The 22934-nt window shown below is 43.2% G+C and overlaps 1 protein-coding gene across 1 annotated transcript; it reads left to right on the top strand.

The window, feature by feature from the left end:
* Positions 1-1771: 1771 nt before the first annotated feature.
* Positions 1772-4017, top strand: LOC147888631 (uncharacterized). The gene is made up of 4 exons (XM_087393011.1): positions 1772-2833; positions 2949-3021; positions 3107-3223; positions 3718-4017. Exons 1-4 carry the CDS (start codon positions 2049-2051, stop codon positions 3775-3777), a joined length of 1035 nt encoding a protein of 344 aa, XP_087249137.1. The 5' UTR covers positions 1772-2048; the 3' UTR covers positions 3778-4017.
* Positions 4018-22934: the final 18917 nt, after the last annotated feature.

The raw sequence follows: 22934 nt of genomic DNA, 5'->3' as shown, positions 1-22934 counted from the left end.
TCTATGATATGACATAGTCTTTGTAAATGTGTGTGTGTGTGTGTATTTAGTCCTTATTTATGGTTTTCTTTTTTGCAGTTTGCTTTGTTATATATTCTCTCTGACTCTTTGTTTTTGGATTATTCACTGCCTTTGTGATTTCGTTGTTGTCTTACTTTTAGTGCTTCTTTATAGGTTTGTATACTACTCCTTACTTATATATCTTAAATTGGTTTAAAAAATGTTTTTGTACATTTAAGATTCACACACACACATGCGTGCACACACACACACACATATACATACACACATAAATACATACCTACATGCATACATACGTACGTACGTAAGTTCATACATACATACATACATATATATATACATACATTCATATTGAATCAATAAGTTGAATTAAAGTCCAACAGTATAGAGAATTGGTTTGCATATGTATTTTAAACACACACACTCACACACTTTACCAACTATGAATTATTCTTTTATGTACCCCCCGTGAAATCTCCCCTTTACACTCTCTTTTTAACCACCCCACACACCAAGCACACTAATCCTCCCATACCTCCTCTAATACCTTCTCAAACCATGCACTCATTGGCTCATTACTCTGCTTGTGACTTAAACTTTTTTAATTATCTAAGAATCCATATGGTTGTCTATATTCCTAGGTAAAGCGATAACAAGCTGGGGAAAACATGCATTACCTGCCTACCCAAACGTAACTATGATGTTCTAACACCTAGTTTGTTTGGATGGTGGCAAGTAAGTGGACCTTGACCTTAGAACCTGGACTACCTGAGGATTCGACATCTTTTTCCAATATTGTGTCTGTCGAACTCAATATTATTACAAATTCTTAATTTTGGTGGAAAATTATGCAACTCTGGTTGTTGCATTTTTCAACCTAGATGTATTAAATATTTTTTCCTTACGTTTTCCTTTTTTTTACTTTTTATCCACTTGATGCAATTGATTGTATGGCTCAATTATTGATGGGAATTTTTAATCCAAACACACATTTCTTATTTTTGTTGTCTTATTTTTTAGTACTTCTTTATAGGCTTGTATACTACTACTTACTTATATATCTTAAATTGGTTTAAATAATGTTTTTGTGCATTTAAGATTCACACACACACACACATGTACGTACATATTGAATCAATAAGTTGAATAGAAGTCCAACTGTAGATAATTGGTTTGCATATGTATTGTACACACACACACACACACAAAAAATAGGCCTTGACAATTCGAACCTGCTAGAACAAAATCCCATTGAAATTCGATGCTTAAATGAGAAGATAGTGATTTTTTAACATTAGGAGACCCATTAGGGGATATTTTTAGGGGATATTTATTAGCAACCCGATGACGACCAACTGGTGTGAACGGCTACACCCGTGGCGGGCAACAACCATTCTGAAATTCTATTTTCTCCTCAATGTGGCAGCACCCATCCTCTGCCATCCTCCAATTCTATGTTCTCGTCCATGTGGTAGCAACCATCCTCCAATTCTATTTTCTCCTCCATGTGGTGTGAACGCACAGGAAAAGCACCCAAAAGAGAGTGTGTGAAATGAAATCCTGAAAGGGGGCTGGAAAATTCAAGTTGTGAGGAATAAGCGGTTTTCTGGTTTTTTTAAAAAATTCCCGCCTTTAATTTTGTCTCATACCAAGCTCACCGCGAGCTCTACTTTTTAACTGGCTATGGCGATGGCGATGGCGATGGCGACGACGATAGTTCCTATCTGTGTACTGGCTATGGCTGTGGCTATGGCGACCACGACAATTCCTCCCTTTCTAGCTTTCTTCAGCTCCAGAAGCTCCACACTTTCCTTTGTTGACATGCTTCCGATTTGTTTTTGCCTTCAAATTCTTTCTCCGATCGCCTGACTTGGCGATTCCCCGAAGCATTCCGGTCACAACCCCGGACGGAACGAGCCCGTCGTCTAGACGAGGCCTACCCACCTGCTCATATTTCCGGTGGGAAGCATCGTAGCCCATTTCCATCGTAATCGTGCTCTCATCTTCGACGCAATCCTGTAGAAAACATGTCTTTGCACAATGTGATCAGCGCATCCGCGACGAGAAGGAAAAAACAGCGAGCAGCTCGGCTTTCGCACGACCAATCCATTGGGGCGGTACTCAGAGAGGGCAGCTGCGATCGCATCCCTCAAGCGGTTTGCGCGGAGATTTTCCAGCTCTTGCCTGCATCGCAGATTGCCGGGGTGTGCTCGCTGGTGTGCAAATCATGGCGAGACATAGCTAGCGAATCGCTGCTGTGGAGGCATCTCTGCCTGGGATCGGGGCTTTCCACCAGCGATTGCATGCGATGCTTGTGGGGTTGGAAGGCTTTGTTCGGGCAAGTCTTCGGACAGAATCTGGTGGCGACCCCTCATTTCGAGCGAGTTCTTCACATGGATGCAGAGGCGATAAAGAACCAACAGCTTGGCCCTTGGGAGCCTAAGCATCGCCTTCACCTCGATCGAATTTGCTCTCTTGACGAGAATCAGGACGATCTGCAATCATTCAGCTACTGGTCAGTGGAGGGTGGCTCGGTCTTTCAGAGAGGAGGTGGCGATGGCATCGTCAGAGAGCTTCCTCCTGTGGACTGTCCCCCATGCCCAGCCGCTCCGAACGAGCCTGTTATCGCTACATCTTTCGATTGGGGGAGAGTCCAGCAGTATATTGGACTTCAAACGTTCGCAAACAAGTTCCTTGATTCCAGTCCACCAATCTTGGTCTCCGCTTGGCACGCTGGGAGGCATGGAAATGAAGGCATGGTGACGCTTCAAGTCCTGCTTCGGGATGAGTTCAAGGATGTCCTGCTTTTCTGGTACTGTGGAATGCTTTCCAAACGAGAAATCTTTTGAAATGAATTGGTTGGTCTATGAATGATTCTAGCTTGAAATTTGCGGTGAGCTATATTGACAATTTGCTTTTCCCTTCAGGCATTCTGGCGAGATTCCGACAAAGGCAGGGGAGTGGCAAGAGCTCAAAGCAATTATAAGAGGTTATCCTCGGGTAAGTCCTCCATACTTGATCCGAGGCCAGTGCAATTCCGGCGTTGGTCTATTAACATTATTCGCTGAGCTATGAGTGCTGACAGGGGCTGCGTTCCATAATTCTGAAGATTGGAGGCACAAGCGTGGGTGTGAAAAAGAAGCAAGGGTTCTATGGTGCAAAGTTCACAGGCCTCAGACTCAAATTTGTGCCACCATTTGAGGTAACTTTCCTCCAGAAAGATGATACAGGCGATGAAGGAAGAAGCTAGCAATGACACACACACATTTGAAACACTCATTTTTCAATGATAAAATTTCTCCATCTGCAGTTACCTTTTCATCCTCCTGCACCCATCTTTGATTTAAGGGCTGAAGTAGACGTCTGTGTCTCTGTTGGTGAGGACATTTAGTGAGCACGGTTTGCTGATTCTTATCCTTCCATAGGTTTGAGACCAGTCTAATGATTCTTGTTTTGTTGTGTGGCTTCAAAATGTTTGGTTTTGATCCTTGCTGACACAGTTTGCTGATTCTGATCCTTTCATGGTATGAGACAGTCTAATGATTCTTGCCTTGTGTTGGGGCACAAATGTTTGGTTTTGATACTTATCCTCACATATGTGAGACAGTGTAATGATTCTTGTCAAGTGTTGTGTGTAGGGATACAAGATATTTGGTTTTGATCCTTGCTCATTTTCTACATCTTATTCCTCCACAGGTCAAACATTTTGATGCTGAGATCACACAGCTTGGGAAAGCCGTGATTCCTGGCTCTTGAACCAATGAGCCATCAATTGGATAGTGTCCTTTCGATTGCCCAGTCTTCGACTTTTGAAAATGACAACATTACAAGGGGGAGGAAGGAGCTTCACACTTTAGGATCCAGCTTTTCACACTCTCTTTCTACCCTCGTCTTCACTTAAATTATTATTGAATTCTTGTCGCGTTCTCGAAAGTGAAGCTGTGGCAAGAGCTAAAAAGTTAACTGAACCTTGGATTTTTCCAACTGCTGCCAAGATTCACAGGTTTACAAGAAAGACACTTGTATTTATTGATGGTATTGACATATTGGATTATGAAGTGTTGTTTATTAATCGATGTTTCTACTCGAATATAATCGATCCATTTTGGAGTTTTGTGAGTCTCCAAATTGAGATCATGCTTACCATCGGATAGTCACCCCTTCCATGTGAAATTTTTGGGCCTTTACCAAATAATTGCAAATGTGAAAAATTGTCCAAGTCTCTTGCAACAATTCCCCAAGTCTAGCAGGGTACACGGTTTTGAGTTTAGATTTAGCTCTTTAGCTTTTCTAGTGTCATTTCCTCTATCATATTTAGAATTCCCCCTTTATCCTTGCCTCCCTTTCTCTTTCTTTAGGTTCCTTCCTTTAGTACACTTCCATCAATCCCTCTACCTCTATCTTTGCATCCCCTCCCCTTAGCTTGAGATCCCTCCAACAATCACATGTAGTGACTTCTTTGTGTTCTAAACTCCATCTTAAGCTCCCATATAATAGTACAAGTTCAATCTTTGCTATAGCATAACTTGACAAAATTGCTTTATACTGCATAAAATTGCCATGAAGTTGAAATTTGCTCTATAGTGGGTTAGTTGTTCAATATATAGCTCATTTCTAAACCAAGGAAATCTATTCAAGGAGTCAAGTTATGAGATAAGTTTGGTTTATGACCATGTGTCTTTGTGCCCATGGTTGGTGTTAGATCAACTCTAACGGAGAGGAAGACAAGCCTAGAAGCAAAATAGATACAAATCATTCAAATTTTGCTTAAAAATATTGACATCATGAAAATATTAATATAAAAATTCAAACTTAATAAATATCCTCCTCATCAATGCATGCACATCATGATGTTTCACATTCTTGCCTCTAATGTATACAACTAGTGGCACTTTAAGGAAGTCGATTAGACCTCGAGATGATAGATAAACCAGCCAATCATCTTGTCCCCTCTTAACATAAGTGGATGATTGTAGAAAAGGTATGGGATTGGATGTTACCTTTTTTGAAGTAAGCATATATTTACACTGATAATCACATACACTAGTGCAATAGCCATCAATGCATTGCATGGAGGACCATAATGTATTGAAGCTACATAATTTGTATGATCATCATACACACTAGTGCAATATCCAACAATGCTTGCATGGAGGACCATAATGTATTGAAGCTACATAATTTGTATGTTATAACTTATTTTCTAGCATCTTTTTTTAACACATCCACTTTCTCAAGTAAGCACATATCTACAATATGGTCAATTGAGAGATCATGATCTATAAATAGATGTTGGTTTCTCACACACACTAGCGTAATAGCCAACAATGCTTGCATGGAGGACCATGATGTATCCTGTGGTGAAATAGTTTAATTCGCAAATAGCCACAAAGGCTACAACCCTCAGGTATAGCCAACTGGTTGCAAGTGTAGAGGCCATCTTTGCAGTGTCCCTTAATAGGGGAACCCTCCATGGGAACCCTACACCGAGCTTAGCCCCAACAATCTTGCATGGTGCACCACCAACTCTTGTTTATGCCAAACTTCCAAGACCAATGGGTATTTCCATAAAAGATGCCTCACGTCTTCAAAGGTTTTGTTGCACAAGGCACACCCATGGTTGACCTGCACCCTGTTTTCACTTCACAAAGAGCCACTGGTTTAAGATTTTTTATTTTATTTTTGTTTTTATTTCAAAGAAAGGAACCTTCTATTAATCCTTGAAAGATTTCATACAAGACAGTAGCCTCGAAGGTGCTGAGTATGGAAAAAACCGAAAAAGGCTGAAAGAAAGAACCGGCATGTTCCAGAGAAATCGAGCTCATTGCCTAGGGAATCTTTGGTACTGGGGCTAACAGCCAATGGGTGGACTATACAACCAGTGAATCCCTCACAGGGTGAAGATGTAGGAAACTTCTGCAAGCCAAGCCTTGCAGAAATGAGCACACCTCTCAATAGTCACCCTGAAGATTGGAGTCCCATGCTCTTAGGTGGACCGTAGTGTGTAAATGATATCCTGCCAGATGGCGACTAGGGTAGCCAAGGGTGGAACTGGGTACTCACCCATCACAAGATTGCAATGTGCCACCCAAATGTTCCACACCGTGATGCTGGCTACCACCTCCCAAACGCTGTCCTCCCTAGGAGGAGTTAGGATGTCAGGAGGGATTGCCTCATGGAGTGCTATCCTCTGGATGCTCTGACCCTGTATCCAGTAGGCTTGGGAGATCTCATCAATCTAAAAGTCATGTCCTCCCTCTGTCGACCAGGTCACCATCCCGCAGGTGTAGTCTCTCTGAAGACTTTGCATACACGTCATGATCCTGAGAGCTCCCATCCAAATCCTCGTTGCGTTATGGCAGCTCCACTAGCAATGCGGGATAGTCTTCAAGAGACCATTGGAGCAGCAATGGTACTGCCCCTCCACTCACATCTGCTCCAACCATGGTCCGATGGGCAAGCCTTCGTGGGCGGCCAGCTAGAAGAAGTAGGATATCTTCCTCGGCTGCAAATTGGACCATAACCGCATCCAAAACTTGGAGCAAACATCCCAGGGCACTCTTTGGGTCACTCAATGCCTCTCCCTCAAGGGGGTACCTCAATGTGTCCATCTGAAGCCTCCCACTAGACCTCCCTCAAGGGTTTACCCTCCCACAACCAAAGGTGGCATCTAGGGGCATCCTGCTCTGAGATACTGGGAGGGTCAATGTGCCACTCCTTCCCCAAACGTCCCACCACTTTGATCATCTACCAGTGAATCTGATCAAGACTCCCATTTATCTCAAGGTCTCTGTCAGTGAGTGGCTGAAGTAGGCCTCCAGGTCCTACACAGAAGAAGCTGCTACCTCGCTGCATCAACGTCCTCAAGGGGACACCAGTACGAGAAAACTGCCCCAACCATTTGCAGTCTCTCCATTCATGAATTCCCTCCACCAGGATTCAGAATGGCAAACTCCGCATTAACCTTCTTACCAAGTTCATTCAGTGCTAATACTGTCTTGTTATTTTTCCTCACATTTGGGATCTGTCTTATCATGAGACTTGACTTTAGACCTCCCTTTCTATCCCACAATCCTCCATCGTTCCAAACTCTATAATTCCAAGAGTTCAAGGTGCATATCTCCATTCGGATCATTTCTGTGATAGGGGTTTGATTCGATTCTAGTATGAGTCCCATCTTTCCCTTATCTCCTTCCGCATCATCCAAGACCATCACGTCGGTGGTAAGTGTCTTCTCACTCAGAGCCAACACCGTATTAGCCAACTTAAGTGGACAATTTTTAGCGAAGTGTCCAAGTCATCTACACACATAGAATGCATCCAAAAAGGGACTGAATCCAACCCATTGGATGTTTGGGAATCTAATGTTGATAAAGTTTAGGATCTCTTGAGTCTTGTCCCGTAAAATCCACACTCTATTCCTTCCTGAGGGGAATCATGGTGCAGACAGTATCTAAAGGACCCTCCCTAAGGTAGTCACTAGCTTACCAGGCTTGCTACCTAGCCATGATGGTAAACTTGGTAGCTCAACGCAAACTAGCCAATCATGTAACAAAAAGCAATCAATGCTAAATTGTGGGCTCTAGGGGAGAATGAGAACCAGCACCCTTGAGAACTGGAAAGCCCTTTCAAACTATCTCATTGTAGATCTCCTCTAAAATGCATTGCGCTAGGAAAAACCCTCTACCCAAGAAGCATGCCAAATAACAACTCCAGGAAGCTCACTCTCGTAAACCATGAACTCCTTGAAATCATCATATTCTGACTAGATTCGGCTGGTAAAAAATAAGTACAGGCCACCTCTGGCCAACTTTTCGAGACCTCTTCCTCCTCTACCTCGTAGACCATCTTATGTGCTTTCCATATTTCATACCACGACTCATGCTCCACCTCCTTCACGTGCACCTAGAAGCTTTTGCCAAGAGGATTTTCTTGATTTCCTCCATGGGTAGGGAGAGTAGCTGCCTTGCATTTTTCTTGTAAGCATTTGTGCATACGATGGCACATCTTCTTTTGCATCATTTCCTCCCTCGGAATCCTCATCCACTCCATCGGATCCAGTGTCAACATTCATTTCAAGGACTTCCAATTGGGCTGCAGGCTACATGCACTCCTCTCGTCCATCACCCTTACTCATGTCTTTGCTGTACCAAGAAAGAGAACCTTGGGGGTCACAATGAGATTATTTTTGCGACACCTCCAAACCCATGCCATGTGAAGATAGTGGGAGAGAGGGAAGGAGTCTCACTTGCGGCTTTCTCACATGAACAATTGGGGGAATACACACAAAGGTGGAGGCTGAAAATAGTTTTCCTCTTCTTAGTTGTGAAAGCCAAAAGAACTCAAGTACAAAGAAAATAGAAGAACCCTATATGTGGGTCTCAAACCAAACTCAACTAACTAAGGTGGCATACTAACTGAGCCACAAACTAGAGTAGATAAGGATAGCTGTCATCCAGCTATTATTCGTGGGCGGTGTACCAACCGCATCTCCAGCTAACAACTCGGTGACATAAATGCACAACAGTCACCCTGGCATATCGCGAGTGGAGCTCGATATCTCAACACTCCCCCTTGAGCTCAATCCCAATTCCTGCACACCAAGCAGGTCTCTGAACTTGCGCAGCTTCTCTGTGCCCAATGCTTTCGTGAATATGTCAGCTACCTGATCCTCTGTGCTGACATAAACTAGATCAATAAGACCTAGTAAAAACTTCTCCCGCACATAGTGATAATGCACCTCAATGTGCTTTGTTCTGGCATGAAACACTGGGTTCTTTGCCAAATGTATACTACTCATGTTGTCACAATAAATGACAACCGGCCCTTGATGCATATCATAGAGTAGCTTATGCAACCAAGCTACCTGACATGCAGCCATTGCTGCACCTCTGTACTCAACCTCTATGCTCGACAAGGCAACTGTAGGCTGTTTCTTGCTGCTCCAAGTGACTGCAGCACTCCCAAAAGAGAACACATATCCACTGGTAGATCGCCTATCAGAAATACTACCAGCCCAATCAGCATCAGTGTATCCATGCAACTGTATCTGAACCCCAGCCTCATAAAATAGTCCATACTGCAATGTGGACTTCACATACCTGAGTATGCGTCTAGCCGCATCCAAATGCGGTTTCCTTGGAGCCTGCATAAACTGACTTACCAACCCAATAGCATAGCTCAAATCTGGCCTGGTAATAGTCATGTAAATCAAACTTCCTACTATGCGTCTGTACATAGTAGGGTCTTCCAAAAGCTCACCTGCATCTGCACTCAGCTTCACATTCTGCTCCAAAGGAACTGAAATAGGCTTACAGCCTGTCATCCCATATTTGGACAGCATGTCCAATCCATACTGCCTCTACAAGAGCTGTATCCCACTTGGTGATCTAATCACCTCAATGCCCAATAAATAACGCAGCTATCCCAAATCCTTCATCTCAAACTTCTATCTCAATAGCATTTTCACATGAAGGATATCTTCATCACTATCACCTGTGATGATCAAATCATCAACATAAATGACTAGCAGCATAATCCCTTTCTCTGTTTTTCTCACATAGAGTGAGAAATCTGCCTTGGAATTCTGAAAGCCAATAGTGACAAGATACTGTCCTATCTTGTCAGACCATGCTCTAGGTGCTTGCTTCAAGCCATACAAGGCTTTCTTCAACCTGCAAACAAACTCAGGATGAATAGCATGAACATAACCTGCTGGCTGCTCCATAAAGACCTCTTCTTGCAAATCACCATGCAAGAAGGCATTCTTTACATCCATCTGATGTAAAGACCATCCCTTTGATGCAGCCATAGCAATGGCTGCTCTTACGGTTGCCATCCTTGCAACCGGGCTGAAAGTTTCTTCATAATCAATGCCATATGTCTGTGCATACCCCTTGACAACTAATCTTGCCTTGTATCTATTCACAGAACCATCTGCATTGTGCTTGATCTTATAAACCCACTTACAGCCAATTGCATTCTTATCTTTAGGCAAAGGCACCAATTCCCATGTAGCATTAGCATCCAAGGCATCCATTTCTTCATCCATGGCTTTCTCCCATTTTTCATTTCCCATGGCTTGCTCAAAAGAAGTGGGTTCTGGTTCCTGTATCACTTTGACCATATAGGCATAGTGAATGGCTGTAAATCCATCATATTTCAGCCTATCCACAGGATACCTAACCCTGGTAGACCTGCGCAAAATAGGCTCACTTCCAGGTGCTCTCAAAACATCCCTGGTCTTCCTTACTCCAGGTGTAACAACAGAAGGAATACCCAACTCATCATCAATGCTCTGTTCTGAGCCACAGGATTCACCATCCACATAAGAGTGACCTGCATTCACATCAAACATGGGCTGATCTACCTTCTCTTTTCCTTTTCGTGATACCTGCATACCACTCTCTGCATTGCTTTGAGGAGATTCTCCTGATCTCAATCTGCCTGTCCATGGCGAAGTATGTGAACCACTACTAGAGGACACTCCAGGTCCACTAATATTTTGTGATTGCTACTGTGAAATCTGTGCAGCATTACCATTTTGTGCATCTACATCAATCATCACATTCACTGGTTTATACCAGCTGCTCATCTCATCAAAAACAACATCTCTGCTCACTGTGAACTTACGCGTAGAAGGGTTATAGCATCTATACCCTTTCTGCTGCAGAGAATAACCAATAAAGATGCACTTCTCAGCTTTTGGATCTCAACTCATCTGGCACATGGACATAGTCAATGCAACCAAAAATTTTCAAATGAGAAATATCTGGTTTCCTACCAGTATACATCTCCTCTGGCGTCATGCCATGTATTGCTGCAGTGGGAGTCTTGTTCATTATATAAACTGCTGTAGCAACTGCTTCAACCCAATAATAATCTGGTAGATCTTTTTCATTTAGCATAGCCCGTGATACCTCTCCAATATGCCTGTTTTTCCTTTCTGCAATTCCATTTTGCTGTGGGGTATGACTGCATGAATATTGCTGCTTTATACCATGCTCCTGCAAGAACCTTGCAAACTCATTTGAGAGGTACTCTCCCCCTCCATCTGACCTTAGGCATTTTATTTGCAGGCCTGTTTCTTTTTCAACCATAGCTTTGAAAGCTTTGAAGTGCCCAAACACTTCACTTTTCTTTTTCAAAAAATACACCCAAAGTTTTCTGCTGAAATCATCAATAAATGTGACAAAATAGTGACAGCCACCAATAGATGCAGCTTTAGTAGTCCACACATCAGAGTGGATTAATTCCAATGGCTTTTTACTTTCTTGAACATGCCTAGGAAAAGGTTTCCTTGCCTGTTTCCCAAATTGACAGGCTTCACAAACCTTGTGCATTTCTGCAACCTTGAATTTAGGCAATCCTGCAACAATATTTTGGGCTTGCATTGATTTAAGTCACTGTATATTAACATGACCAATCCGTTTGTGCCAGATATCAATATCTGCAACTACACCGGTCCCATGTGCAAACATTGCTGCACTCAATTCAGGCATGTCCGCATCCAACGTAAACATCCTGCCCTTCTTCTTTCCTTTTGCTATCAAGCGACCGTTATTTTTCATATCCTCAACAAAGCATCCATGAGGATTAAATCTGACCTGCAAGCCCTGCTCAACCATCTGACCAATAGAAACCAGGTTCTTGGTGATGTTCGGGACATGAAATACATCAGACAAGTATTTCTTTTTCCCATCCTGCATAGACAAAGGAATTTTGCCAATCTGCACAATAGGATGTGCAGTACAATCACCAGTCTCCACAAATCCTGGTTTTTCCATTTTCCTTGCATCTTGCATCCATTCTGCATGACCTGTCATGTGGTTTGACGCACCTGAGTCAACATACCACGCATCATTTCGTTCTTCTACACTTGTCACAGAATTGGTCATATGCTGCACCATAAATAGATGCTCATTTCTGTCATCACCCTGCCTACTAGAAGATGCATAATTGCCTTGCTGCAATTTTTCAGTCATAATGTCATTCTGCTTTTTATAGCAGTCCTTAGCCATATGACCCATTTTGCCACAATAGTAGCATTCAGCATTGCTGTTTGCATTTTGGCCTCTCTGCCATCCACCATGGCCTCTTTGGCTCCCCCTGCCTCTAGAGTTACCACGTCCTCCTGCATAGGACTGGTTTTCTTGCGTTTGCTGCATATTCTGATTTCTACCACGGCCTGCAGGTCGGCCTCCTCTACCTCTGCCTCTACCTCTGCCAGCATTTGAGTAGAAGACAATTTCTTTTGAAGTTCGTGCTGAAGAAGATGCACCCCCATTTCTCTGCTCTTCAGAAATTAGAAGAGCAATCAACTCCTCAAAATCTGGAAATTTTTCACAGACGGCAATGGATGTCCGGAATTGTGCATAATCCTTTCCTAGACCATTCAAGGTCATAGAAACCAAATGGTCATCATCCACTGGCGACCCAATGGAAGCAAGTGCATCCGCAATTTTCTTCACCTTCATGTGGTAGTCATTGATGCTCATGTTTTCTCTCTGCACATTGTGCAGCTCCTGCTTGTTGAGTTGCATTTTCCTGGCTTGCGTATTTGTGCTGTACATTTTTGCCAAAGTATCCCATGCCTCCTTTGGCGTACTTGCATCCTGAATATGCACAATCATGGAGTCCGAAATACTGATAGACAGCCAGTACATAACTTTCCTGGCTCTCTCATGCCATCCTTTGAATGCCTGCATTTCCTGTTGACTGGGAACATTAGGAAGAACAGGTTCTTCTTCATTCCCTGTAATGAACTCCCAATAGCCTTTTCCCATCAAGAAATTCGTCATTCTAAACTTCCATGCCTGGAAGTTGTTCTTGTCAAGCTTTTTAGTGACAATCTGTGAAAGAGAATCAGATGCCATTACAGAACACTGCAAAATATTCTGTCACTGCAAAAAACACAGCTTTTGCCTCACACGGGCAGATCTGCAAAACTGACGAAAGTGGTATTTCACCACACAGTCACTTCCTAGTGACAATTTTGCATCAACAGGCAACAAGCATGAATCTGCAACTCCCAATATCTCTGCACAAAGGCATATGATGCAATTTTTGCGGCAACTTTTCACCGACCCGTAGAACAGTGGTCGCACAGCAAAAACAGGGCCTTTTTCTGAGTGCCTGCGGAGAACTTCCATCTCCAAAACGGGCCCTGAAATGACCTCGAATCAGAAAAATAAAGTCACTGAGGGCTTTGCCCACACCCGCAACATATACTGCGCTCTCGCCACACCGCGAAGGGCGTCTCAATCTGAGACAGTGCACTCTTGCACTTCTGGCTGTGCTACCTGCAGAGATTTGCTCCCAAACTCGAAATAGGAAAGAAACACTGGTCCTCTTACCAGGACACCACGAATTTGGCTTGCTTTCTTGAGCTCCTTACCACGAACAAGGCTCTGATACCATGTGAAGATAGTGGGAGCGAGGGAAGGAGTCTCACTTGCGGCTTTCTCACATGAACAATTGGGGGAATACACACAAAGGTGGAGGCTGAAAATAGTTTTCCTCTTCTTAGTTGTGAAAGCCAAAAGAACTCAAGTCCAAAGAAAATAGAAGAACCCTATATGTGGGTCTCAAACCAAACTCAACTAACTAAGGTGGCATACTAACTGAGCCACAAACTAGAGTAGATAAGGATAGCTGTCATCCAGCTACGTGGGCGGTGTACCAACTGCATCTCCAGCTAACAAGTCGGTGACATAAATGCACAACAGTCACCCTGGCATATTGCGAGTGGAGCTTGATATCTCAACATGCCATGCGTTCTCTGCGTGGTGGCAATCATGCACAAGAGCAAACCTCAAGACTCTCAGCTCACATGTCTCACTCTGCACTTTTTGGATTGACATGGTTACATAAGTGAGCCAAACACCTAGACATGTGTTGATATGAGCCAACATATTAAGTAAGCCACACAACAAACCCAAAGTCTCTCTCTCTCTCTCTCTCTCTCTCTCTATATATATATATATATATATATATATCAGTCACTCACACACACACACACACACACACACACACATGCACACACACACACACACATCCTCCCATTGAGAGGAGATATTAAGTAGCACCCCCATCTTTATGGGGGCCTCTCTTAATTTAATTCATTATTATATAGCAATGATGGAAAACTAGTATCATATTTCCCATTTTATTTGGATGGGAACATCTAGGCACAGGATTAAAGCATACAGATTTAATAGGTGCTATTGGATAGATAGGGACTGAAGAGAAATGGAAGATGGCTTACATGTATATGCCAAGAGTATTTTTATACTTGATCGAAATATATCTATTAGATTTAGGATGACCAGTATTATATGAGAAGCATGATGCGTAATCATCTTGCCACAATGGTAGGACAGATGATGAAAGATGCAAAAAAGGAGAGTATTGAGTGGACACCCACTCATTGCCTTTGGTCATCTTAGTGAACAAAGGTACCCTAGTTAATGTAGAGAGGCTACCATGAGAGAAGGATTATACCAGGATTAAGGAGATTAAGAATGGATGTACTAAGGAAAATACACTAACTTGTTACTTCTAATCATTAGAAGTAGTGTACTAATTGGACCGCCATGGGTTAAAGGTTTTACTGTGAGTTCATGGTAGTAACACGTCAAGGAGAAGATGAGTAGTTATTTGAATTAAAACCTAGACATTATACCACTGAGTATCTAGTGGACTAGACCTTGGAGGCATTTAATGACACCACTTATACTATGGGCCGATAGAAGGGGCCAGAAGGACCAATTGCTAGAATGAATTGCTTTATCCAGGAGCAACATTATTGATTTGGATAGGAGAAATTAGCGAGCTCCTTTAATACCCATTGGACATCAGGGTGTAGGGTGATATAGATGCAAGAGCTAATGATAGTATATAACTCCATAAGGGGGCAATGCAATATCCGAGGGCTCCACCCTTATACCCATGAGGAGCATTAGGCAACAGCAAGGAATTAAGTAGGAAGAATGAGATGAATACTGAGGAGATCTCATTTAGATCGCAGGGATAGTATGCAAGACAATCGAACAATGGCTAGAATTAATTGGACAAGTACTGGCACGCACAACCAAAAGAACCAAGACCTCCTTGAGACCCAAAACCTGAGCATCCAAGGAAGTCTCAATGTTTAGAGACTGGACAAACTTAGGCACTATACCCAAGACTTTGAATTGGAGGGGAAGATGTGATCAAGTATTGTGCGAATTCTAAGGCGACTTGGTGAGCCTGAGTGAAGTGCTGAGCTCTGTTGGCTCTTTCCCATGGCTTCCATAGGAAGAGCAAGGTATTCTCAGTATGCAGGGTTCTGAGGCTTTTTGTCACCTACAGATATATCAGGGTTGTCATTTGTAGTATACGTGTAACTTAGGACCTCGAGTCATATTTCGGTGAGAGACATAGGCTTAAGTTTGGTAAGCAAACATAGTGCATGCATGTGTAAAAGGAACATGTGTTATCATGGTTGAGGTAATGAAGGCTTTCGCCTTCATTGGAGGTTGTAGGGTTTAGGAGGAATTGAAGGGTTAGAGGGAGGTTCAGGATTTAGAAGGAGGTTCCAAGGTTTAGAAGGAGGTTCTAGAGTTTAGAAGGAGGTTACAAGGTTTAGAAGAAGTTCCAGGGTTAGAAGGAGAATCCAAGGTTCAGGGTAGAGTACATGGTGGAGAACTCGTCTCCCTCGTAGATCATGGAGGTTAAGGGTTAAGGAACTAAGGGTTTAGGGGGAGCATAGGAGTGGGAGAGGAAGAAGATGTAAGAGCATGGGGGAAAGAAGAGAGAGGAGGGAGGAGGAGGAGGAGGGAGGAGGAGGGAGGAGGAGGAGGAGAAGGGAGGAGGAGGATGGCGGAGGAGGAGAGGGAGAGGATGGGTTGCAAGGTTGGAGGAGAGGAGAGGAGAAGTTGCAAGGTTAGGACATGCTTTTGGATGTGGAATGCAAGGAAGCATGGACACTTGAGAAAATTGCTTGAAATACCAAAGTAGAACTCAACACAATGCCCCAAAGAGTCTGGGCTTCATTCCATGATGGGGTATATACAAGTTGGAGAGCTTCTCTCTCTACATGTAGGAAATGTAAGACATTCTCTCTCTACATGTAGAACTTGAATATAGAAGTTGCATGTAGGATTTGCATGTAGAAGTTGCATGTAGGATTTGCATGTAGACGTTGCAAGTAGAACATGCATGTAGGAATTGCATGTAGGAGTTGCATGTAGAACATGCATGTAGGAATCGCATGTAGGACTTGCATGTAGGAGTTGCATGTAGAATATGCATGTAGGAGTTCCATGTTGCATCTAGGAATCGTATATAGAACTTGCAGGTAGAACATGCAAGTTAAGCTTCGAAGAGATATAATTCCTAGCCTTATGCAAGTACAAGTGGAGCTTTGCTGCTACTCTACACACACATTCTGTACTACCTAAACCCATGTTGGCATAGAGACAACATACTCCTGTGTAACCCACTGGTTGTTGAGTTTGTGGCATGTGAGTCATTCCTGCTGTAATGCTTTTGCACCATACAATTTGTGGCATGTAGTCAGGAAGCTTATCCCCTCTTGAGGAGGGGTAGATGGTTGTGAATTTCAGAGGGAATCTCGTTGTTGAGGCTACAGACTTTGTCATCGAATCTTCTGGGGAAGAGGTTTGGTGGGGGTCTCATTGTTGAGGCTAGAATTTCTTGCTAGCTTGCATACATGTTGGATGCGATTGCACCCATATCATTGAGCTTGTAGATAAGTTTGTATGCAAGTTTGATATTTTTGCATTTAGGAGACAACTGTGATGTTTGGCGGGGGTCTCGTTGCTGAGGCTACACACTCTTTTGCCAATTCATCTTTGAGTTTTGGCATAGCTTGTCTTTCTTGTGAATTCATTGCATGCTTGGAGAGTATGGAATGAAAGTGTGTGATACTATTATTGATGCAATCTATTATGTGCATATGCAAAATCGTGTGAGTGCACATGATGTGTCAATTAGGTAGGGACTAACTATCTACTTATTGGTGGGATTTAATAAGGAAACTAAGACTCAATCATCGCTAATACAAAATTTATTACGTCTTCTTAAATGTGTAAAAACATGCATATGCCAGTGAGAGTGACTGTAACAATCTAGCGCAAACTATATGTGCAAAAACATGCATATTCTAGTGAGTGCGCATGTAACAATCCAGTGTAAACTATTGAAGACTTGGGGTTCCCAAAACCTCATTATTGTCGAGGATGGCTTGCGAGATGATGTTGTATCACTTCAATCGGCTCCCGTTTATGGTTGTGTTGAATTGGACTTTGTCCAGTGTTTCTAGTAGCACAACTTGAACTTTAGATTCTTTAAGTGGTCTTAGCATTGCTATGGGGACACCGCCACCTGTGTAATACTTGAAGTACTCCGACACTTCTTGAAGATCAACCTCTGATGATGTTGAACCAGCCTGACATGTGCTATGGGTACGGGGTGGCATAGTATTATAACCAATTTGTTTGGCTCTTGGGGACCTTTTTTTGTTTTTTGTTTCGTTTTTTCTTTTTTTTATGTTTTATTTTTGAATTCTCTTGATCGATCTTCATATTCACATGTGGCTTATACTTTTGAAACTTCTTACATTGGGAACTTTGGGGTAACTTTTCCACTAGTAAGGGTTCATTTGCCGTGCATACTCCTTCCAATTCCTCAGGAGACCATTTAAGAGGCGGTGATTTTGATTTTGAGGGAGCTGGCTTTGCAAGATATAATTCGACGATGGACTCGTTGAAATTCATTGAAGTGTTTGGCCTTGGCTTTTTTGCGATTTCCTCCAGCTTTCTTGCAGGATCTTCTCCTGTTATTCAATTGTGGATTCAATTGTGGAGGTTCAACTTTTGGAAGCTTGACTGCCATTAGGGCATGCAGAATGGCTAAGTCATTATCAAAGATTTGATCTTCAATTTCAGCATTCTCAGCCTCAGTTTCAAGGTCCCAAGGAAAATCAGAGTCATCATTGGTATGGGTACTATTATGGATAAATTTGTCTAAGGAAAAAGGCATAAATATGAGTGTGTGTTTGTATATGTGGCAATAGTATAATAAAATATGGTGTGCATAGGGCCCAGGGTTGAGGTGGTAGGGCATGACCATGTGCCAACCTTCCACGTAAGAGGACCCATAAGGTGTGTTGTACATAATCCATGGTAGTAATATTATAAAATGTAAGGTGGCATGGCTCCTCCATGTGCCACCCCTCCACCTAGGCTGCATTTAGTGAGATATGGCTCAAAGTCCATGAGAGAAGTAATATAAAATATGTGGAGATGGATATTTTATTGGGTTATTCCCTCCATATAGGATAGGCCCATGTGGGGGAGGTATAGAAGATCCACAAGAGCAAGTTAAATAATGGGGAAAGTAGGATGAAATGGTAAGATTCCTTGTGCCAACCCTCCACTTGTCCTCCTAGAGGTTTGAACATATTATAAAATTGGGAAGAGACCAAGGGAGTATCATAAACTTGAGATATGGGGCTTGATTTATGTGGAAAATTGAGGCAAAGGGTTGTCGTACACAATTGAGAGTGCGTAACTGCCTAGCCCACATGGGAGACTTTTCCACACACACCATGCATGTGGGAGGATGCATTAATTGGGAGAGACCCCCTATTTTGGCTATAAAAGGAAGGGGCTATTCCTTGATGAGACACGCTCATTCTTGTAAATCCACCTAGCTAGTACTTTGATATTTCCCTCTCATCCTTCAAATAAAGTATGGTCCTCTTCCCTTGATGCCTCCATCTCTACATTCCTCCTCCTATCTTGTACATGCTTCTCTTCCCCCTCTCCTTTTCCCCTTGTGTCATAGTCTCCCTCTTCATTCCCTCCCCTTATAATTCCTTTTCCCCTCCCATGATAACGTTTTGCCCTCACGATCTCCTTTCCTCTATGGCCCTCGAGCGTCGCCATGCTTAGCCTCTAGCCTTTGGTCCTGATTTCTTTTCTGGCTAATAGAAATGGTGTGGCTACTGGGATCAAAATCTCCATGGCTAGTGGTGAATATTCTACTCGTACTGGTCACATCTGAAAAACAGTACCATTTATGCTCCTTCTAAGCTACTGTGCGCGCATTCAATTCGCGCGTCTACTATGTTCACCCGCACAACAGTTTTCTGGGCTGCTGTGTCATCTACAGTTTTCTCGCTTAGCGCATCTACTGTGTTCACCCATGCGATGGTTCTCTGGGCTACTGTGTCTTTTGGTCACGGATAGTTTTCTCACTTCACGCGTCTACTGTGTCCACCTGCGCGATAGTTTTCTGGGCTGCTACATCTTCTGGCCGCGGACAAGTCTTCTGAGTTTTTGCAAAACTGTAATAGCAGATCCCGCACTGCCCTCTCTCTTGTCTTCTTCTTCTCTTTCTCTTTCTCTTCTCCTCCTCTCCTCTCCTCTCTTTTTATTAAAGAGTAGGATTTGAACCCAAGACCTCCCCCTTCACAAAAGGGAGATTTATCATTGGGCCAACAAGTTGGAAGTGATGAGAATGTAATGATTTTTGTTTATATACTAAAATCTCGGGAACTGTAACTCTCTAACCATGGGGAGTTTGCTCTTGCTATAAAAAGCAAAAGTACTTCATTTCATGTGCTCTATTCACATCTCTTGCTAGATCACCGATTCAGAACTTCTCTACTTCCTGCAACAACAACCTGGGGGGTCTAACTCAGGGGCATACCCCCACCCCTCATCAGGGATGTATCCACCGCCTCCACCTCAAATGTATGGTCCTCCCTTAGATGCTTACCCTCAACAAGGTGTATATTCTCACCCTCTGCCTCGAAGATTTTCCCAACCTCGCCCACGAGCCCACCTCCTTTCTACTCCTTTGGCCCCTCTAGCTAAAGAGGCCCCCTCTGCAACAGAACCCAAAGTCAATGACCTAGCCAAGGCCCTGAATGATCTTCGGCTTGAGATGGTGGGCATCAAAAATCAAGCCAACCACCCTCCAAGAGACCGTGCTAATGTTGTATGCTACGAGTGCCACCAAAAGGGTCATTATCGGACAGAATGCCCCAATATTCCAAGGGTGAATCTTCTAAGTGAATCTGGCACTAAGGATTCTGATGTAGAGATCCTTGACCTCGGAAAAAGAAGTCATACCACCTCAGACCCCTCTCCAAACCGTGGACTGGGCCACCCTAGGAAGAAGGTGTCCTTCTCAGAGCCCTCAGATGCTGAGATGGCAGACCCACCAACAAAGAAGACTAAAAGATCTCGCAGGAGTAAGTGGTCGCCCCCGGATTTTCCCATCGGCTCAGGGCAAGAGGAATATTCGGTCGTTCAGGACCTTGCTCATCGGGCTTTGAGCATCATGCTCCCTCAACTAATAGCATTAAGCCCTAAGGTGAGACGTGAGCTACAGCAAGGGCTCTCAACAAGGAGGAACAAGAAAAAGGGAAAGGTAAGAGAGGTATCTTCTATCTCTGAAGAAATTGATCGGCACCCACACACAGTCAATATCATTATAGATAATTACCATGTCAAAAATGTGTGTGTTGATGGGGGAGCTACATGTAAAAGGTAGAAGCTATCCTCAAGCTCTCCCCGCCAACAACCAAACATCAAGTACGCTTATTTGTCAATCTAGCAAGATACTATCGCCGCTTCATTGATCAATATGCTACTTTGACACGACCCATGACTATGCTATTAAAAGATGGGGTTGATTTCTCTTGGGATGAGGATTGTGATCCTGGGTTTGCACAAATCAAGAATGCTCTGGCTTCAGAACCCATTCTACACAATCCAGATTGGTCAAAGACTTTCTATATCAATCCTAGTTTTGGTGAGCACACTCGGGCAGGTATTCTTCTCCAGCAAGGGGAGGATAGGTTCATGTATCCCGTTCGATTTGCTTCTTGACAATTGCTCGACACTAAGCGATGCTATTCAGAGGCTGACAAGCATGCCTTGTCTTTGGTGTTTTGCATTGAGAAATTTAACCATTATGTGGCTGCAAAGTCCTTCATTATACTCACTAGCACTGGTCTTGCAAAGCAGGTTCTTCAATCACCAAATCCCATGGGCCGGTTGGCCAAATGGTTGGTAGTTCTACAAGAATATGATTTTTCTTTCAAAATTGTAAAAGGGGGATGTTCCAACTTAAAGAATGCATTGATTGATTTAGAGGAGTGCCTTGATGTAACCCTTGTAGCAGCCATAGAAGCTGGGGATCCATGGTATGGTGGTATCTACAGGTTTCTGACTGCTTTCTCCTTTCCTCCAGAAAGTACCAACTATGAGAGAAAGAAGATCCGCAGAGATAGTAGGCGCTACACCCTCCTTGATGGGGTGTTGTATCATCAAGGCATGGATGGGGTACTAAGATAGACCATTGATGCAGATGAAGTGCCTAAGGTATTGAAGCATTATCATGATGGATTTTGTGGAGGCCACTATGCCAGTGACTATACAGCTAAGAAGATTTTACATGCTGGATACTATTGGCCGACCTTGTTCAAGGATGTCACTTTGTATTGCAAAACCTGTGAACCATGCCAATTCTTTGGTAGGAAGGATTTGCGTCCTAGGCAACATCACCCAGTGATGTCTATCCATCCATTTCAGAAGTGGGGAATAGATTTTTTCGGGCCCTTGCCCATGACTGTCCACAAAAAGAAGTATCTTTTGGTAGCCACTCAGTATGTCACTAAGTGGGCTGAGGCTATCGCCCTCCCCACTGTAAATGGTAAGGCAGTTTCAAATTTCATATTTGAACGTATCTACACAAGGTTTGGGACACCCATGGAGATTGTCTCTGACCATGGGAGTCCATTCTTAAATTGATCATCACACTTCTAGCATCTATTATCCGGCATCCATGGGTCAAACAGAGCGGACCAATGGCCTCCTTTGTAAAACCATGGGAAACATGGCCACAGCGATCAGGAGCCAGTGGGATCAAAAGGTCAATGAAGCCGTATGGGCTTACAACATCACTCATAAAACATCCACAGGTCACACTCCTTTTGAGTTGGTATATGGTACTGAGGCCGTTTTACCACTAGAGATAAAGATTCCAGCTTTGAGATTGGCACAAGAATAGAGCATGACAGAAGATGAACATGTAGAGGCCCGATTGGTGCAACTTGAGAAGCTAGATGAAACCTGACGCCTTTCCCTACATCAAATAGAGATCCAAAAGAATCGACAAAAGGCCCGCTTAGATGCTAAGATTCACAAGGGATGGGAAAGACATTTTGCTAAGGGGGATGTTGTGCTATGCTTTGATAACAAATTGGACCACTAAATGGATAACAATTTTCTGCCATTGTGGACCGGTCCATACAAAGTCATCAAGGAATGTAGCAATGGGTCTGTACAAGTTCAGGAGCTACATGAACCATATGGCAAGAAGGTGATCAACAAGCGATACCTCAAGCCCTTCTTTGTGCGTGATGGACCCAGGCATGGAAATGCTGTGCATTCCTTGCCTGGGGGGGGGAACTGTTATGGATAAATTTGTCTAAGGAAAAAGGCATAAATATGAGTGTGTGTTTGTATATGTGGCAATATTATAATAAAATATGGTGTGCATAGGGCCCAGGGTTGAGGTGGCAGGGCATGACCATGTGCCAGCCTTCCACGTAAGAGGACCCATAAGGTGTGTTGTACATAATCCATGGTAGTAATATTATAAAATGTAAGGTGGCATGGCTCCTCCATGTGCCACCCCTCCACCTAGGCTGCATTTAGTGAGATATGGCTCAAAGTCCATGGGAGAAGTAATATAAAATAGGTGGAGATGGATATTATATTGGGTTATTCCCTCCATATAGGATAGGCCCATGTGGGGGAGGTATAGAAGGTCCAAGAGAGCAAGTTAAATAATGGGGAAAGTAGGATGAGGTGGCAAGATTCCTTGTGCCA

The sequence above is a fragment of the Dipteris shenzhenensis genome, chromosome 21, assembly GCF_047967505.1.
Source record: "Dipteris shenzhenensis isolate YYH24624 ecotype China chromosome 21, Dip_SZ_1.0, whole genome shotgun sequence".
Lineage (NCBI taxonomy): Eukaryota > Viridiplantae > Streptophyta > Polypodiopsida > Gleicheniales > Dipteridaceae > Dipteris > Dipteris shenzhenensis.
Note: the sequence above shows the minus strand (reverse complement) of the source record. Positions and strands in the feature narration are given on the sequence as shown.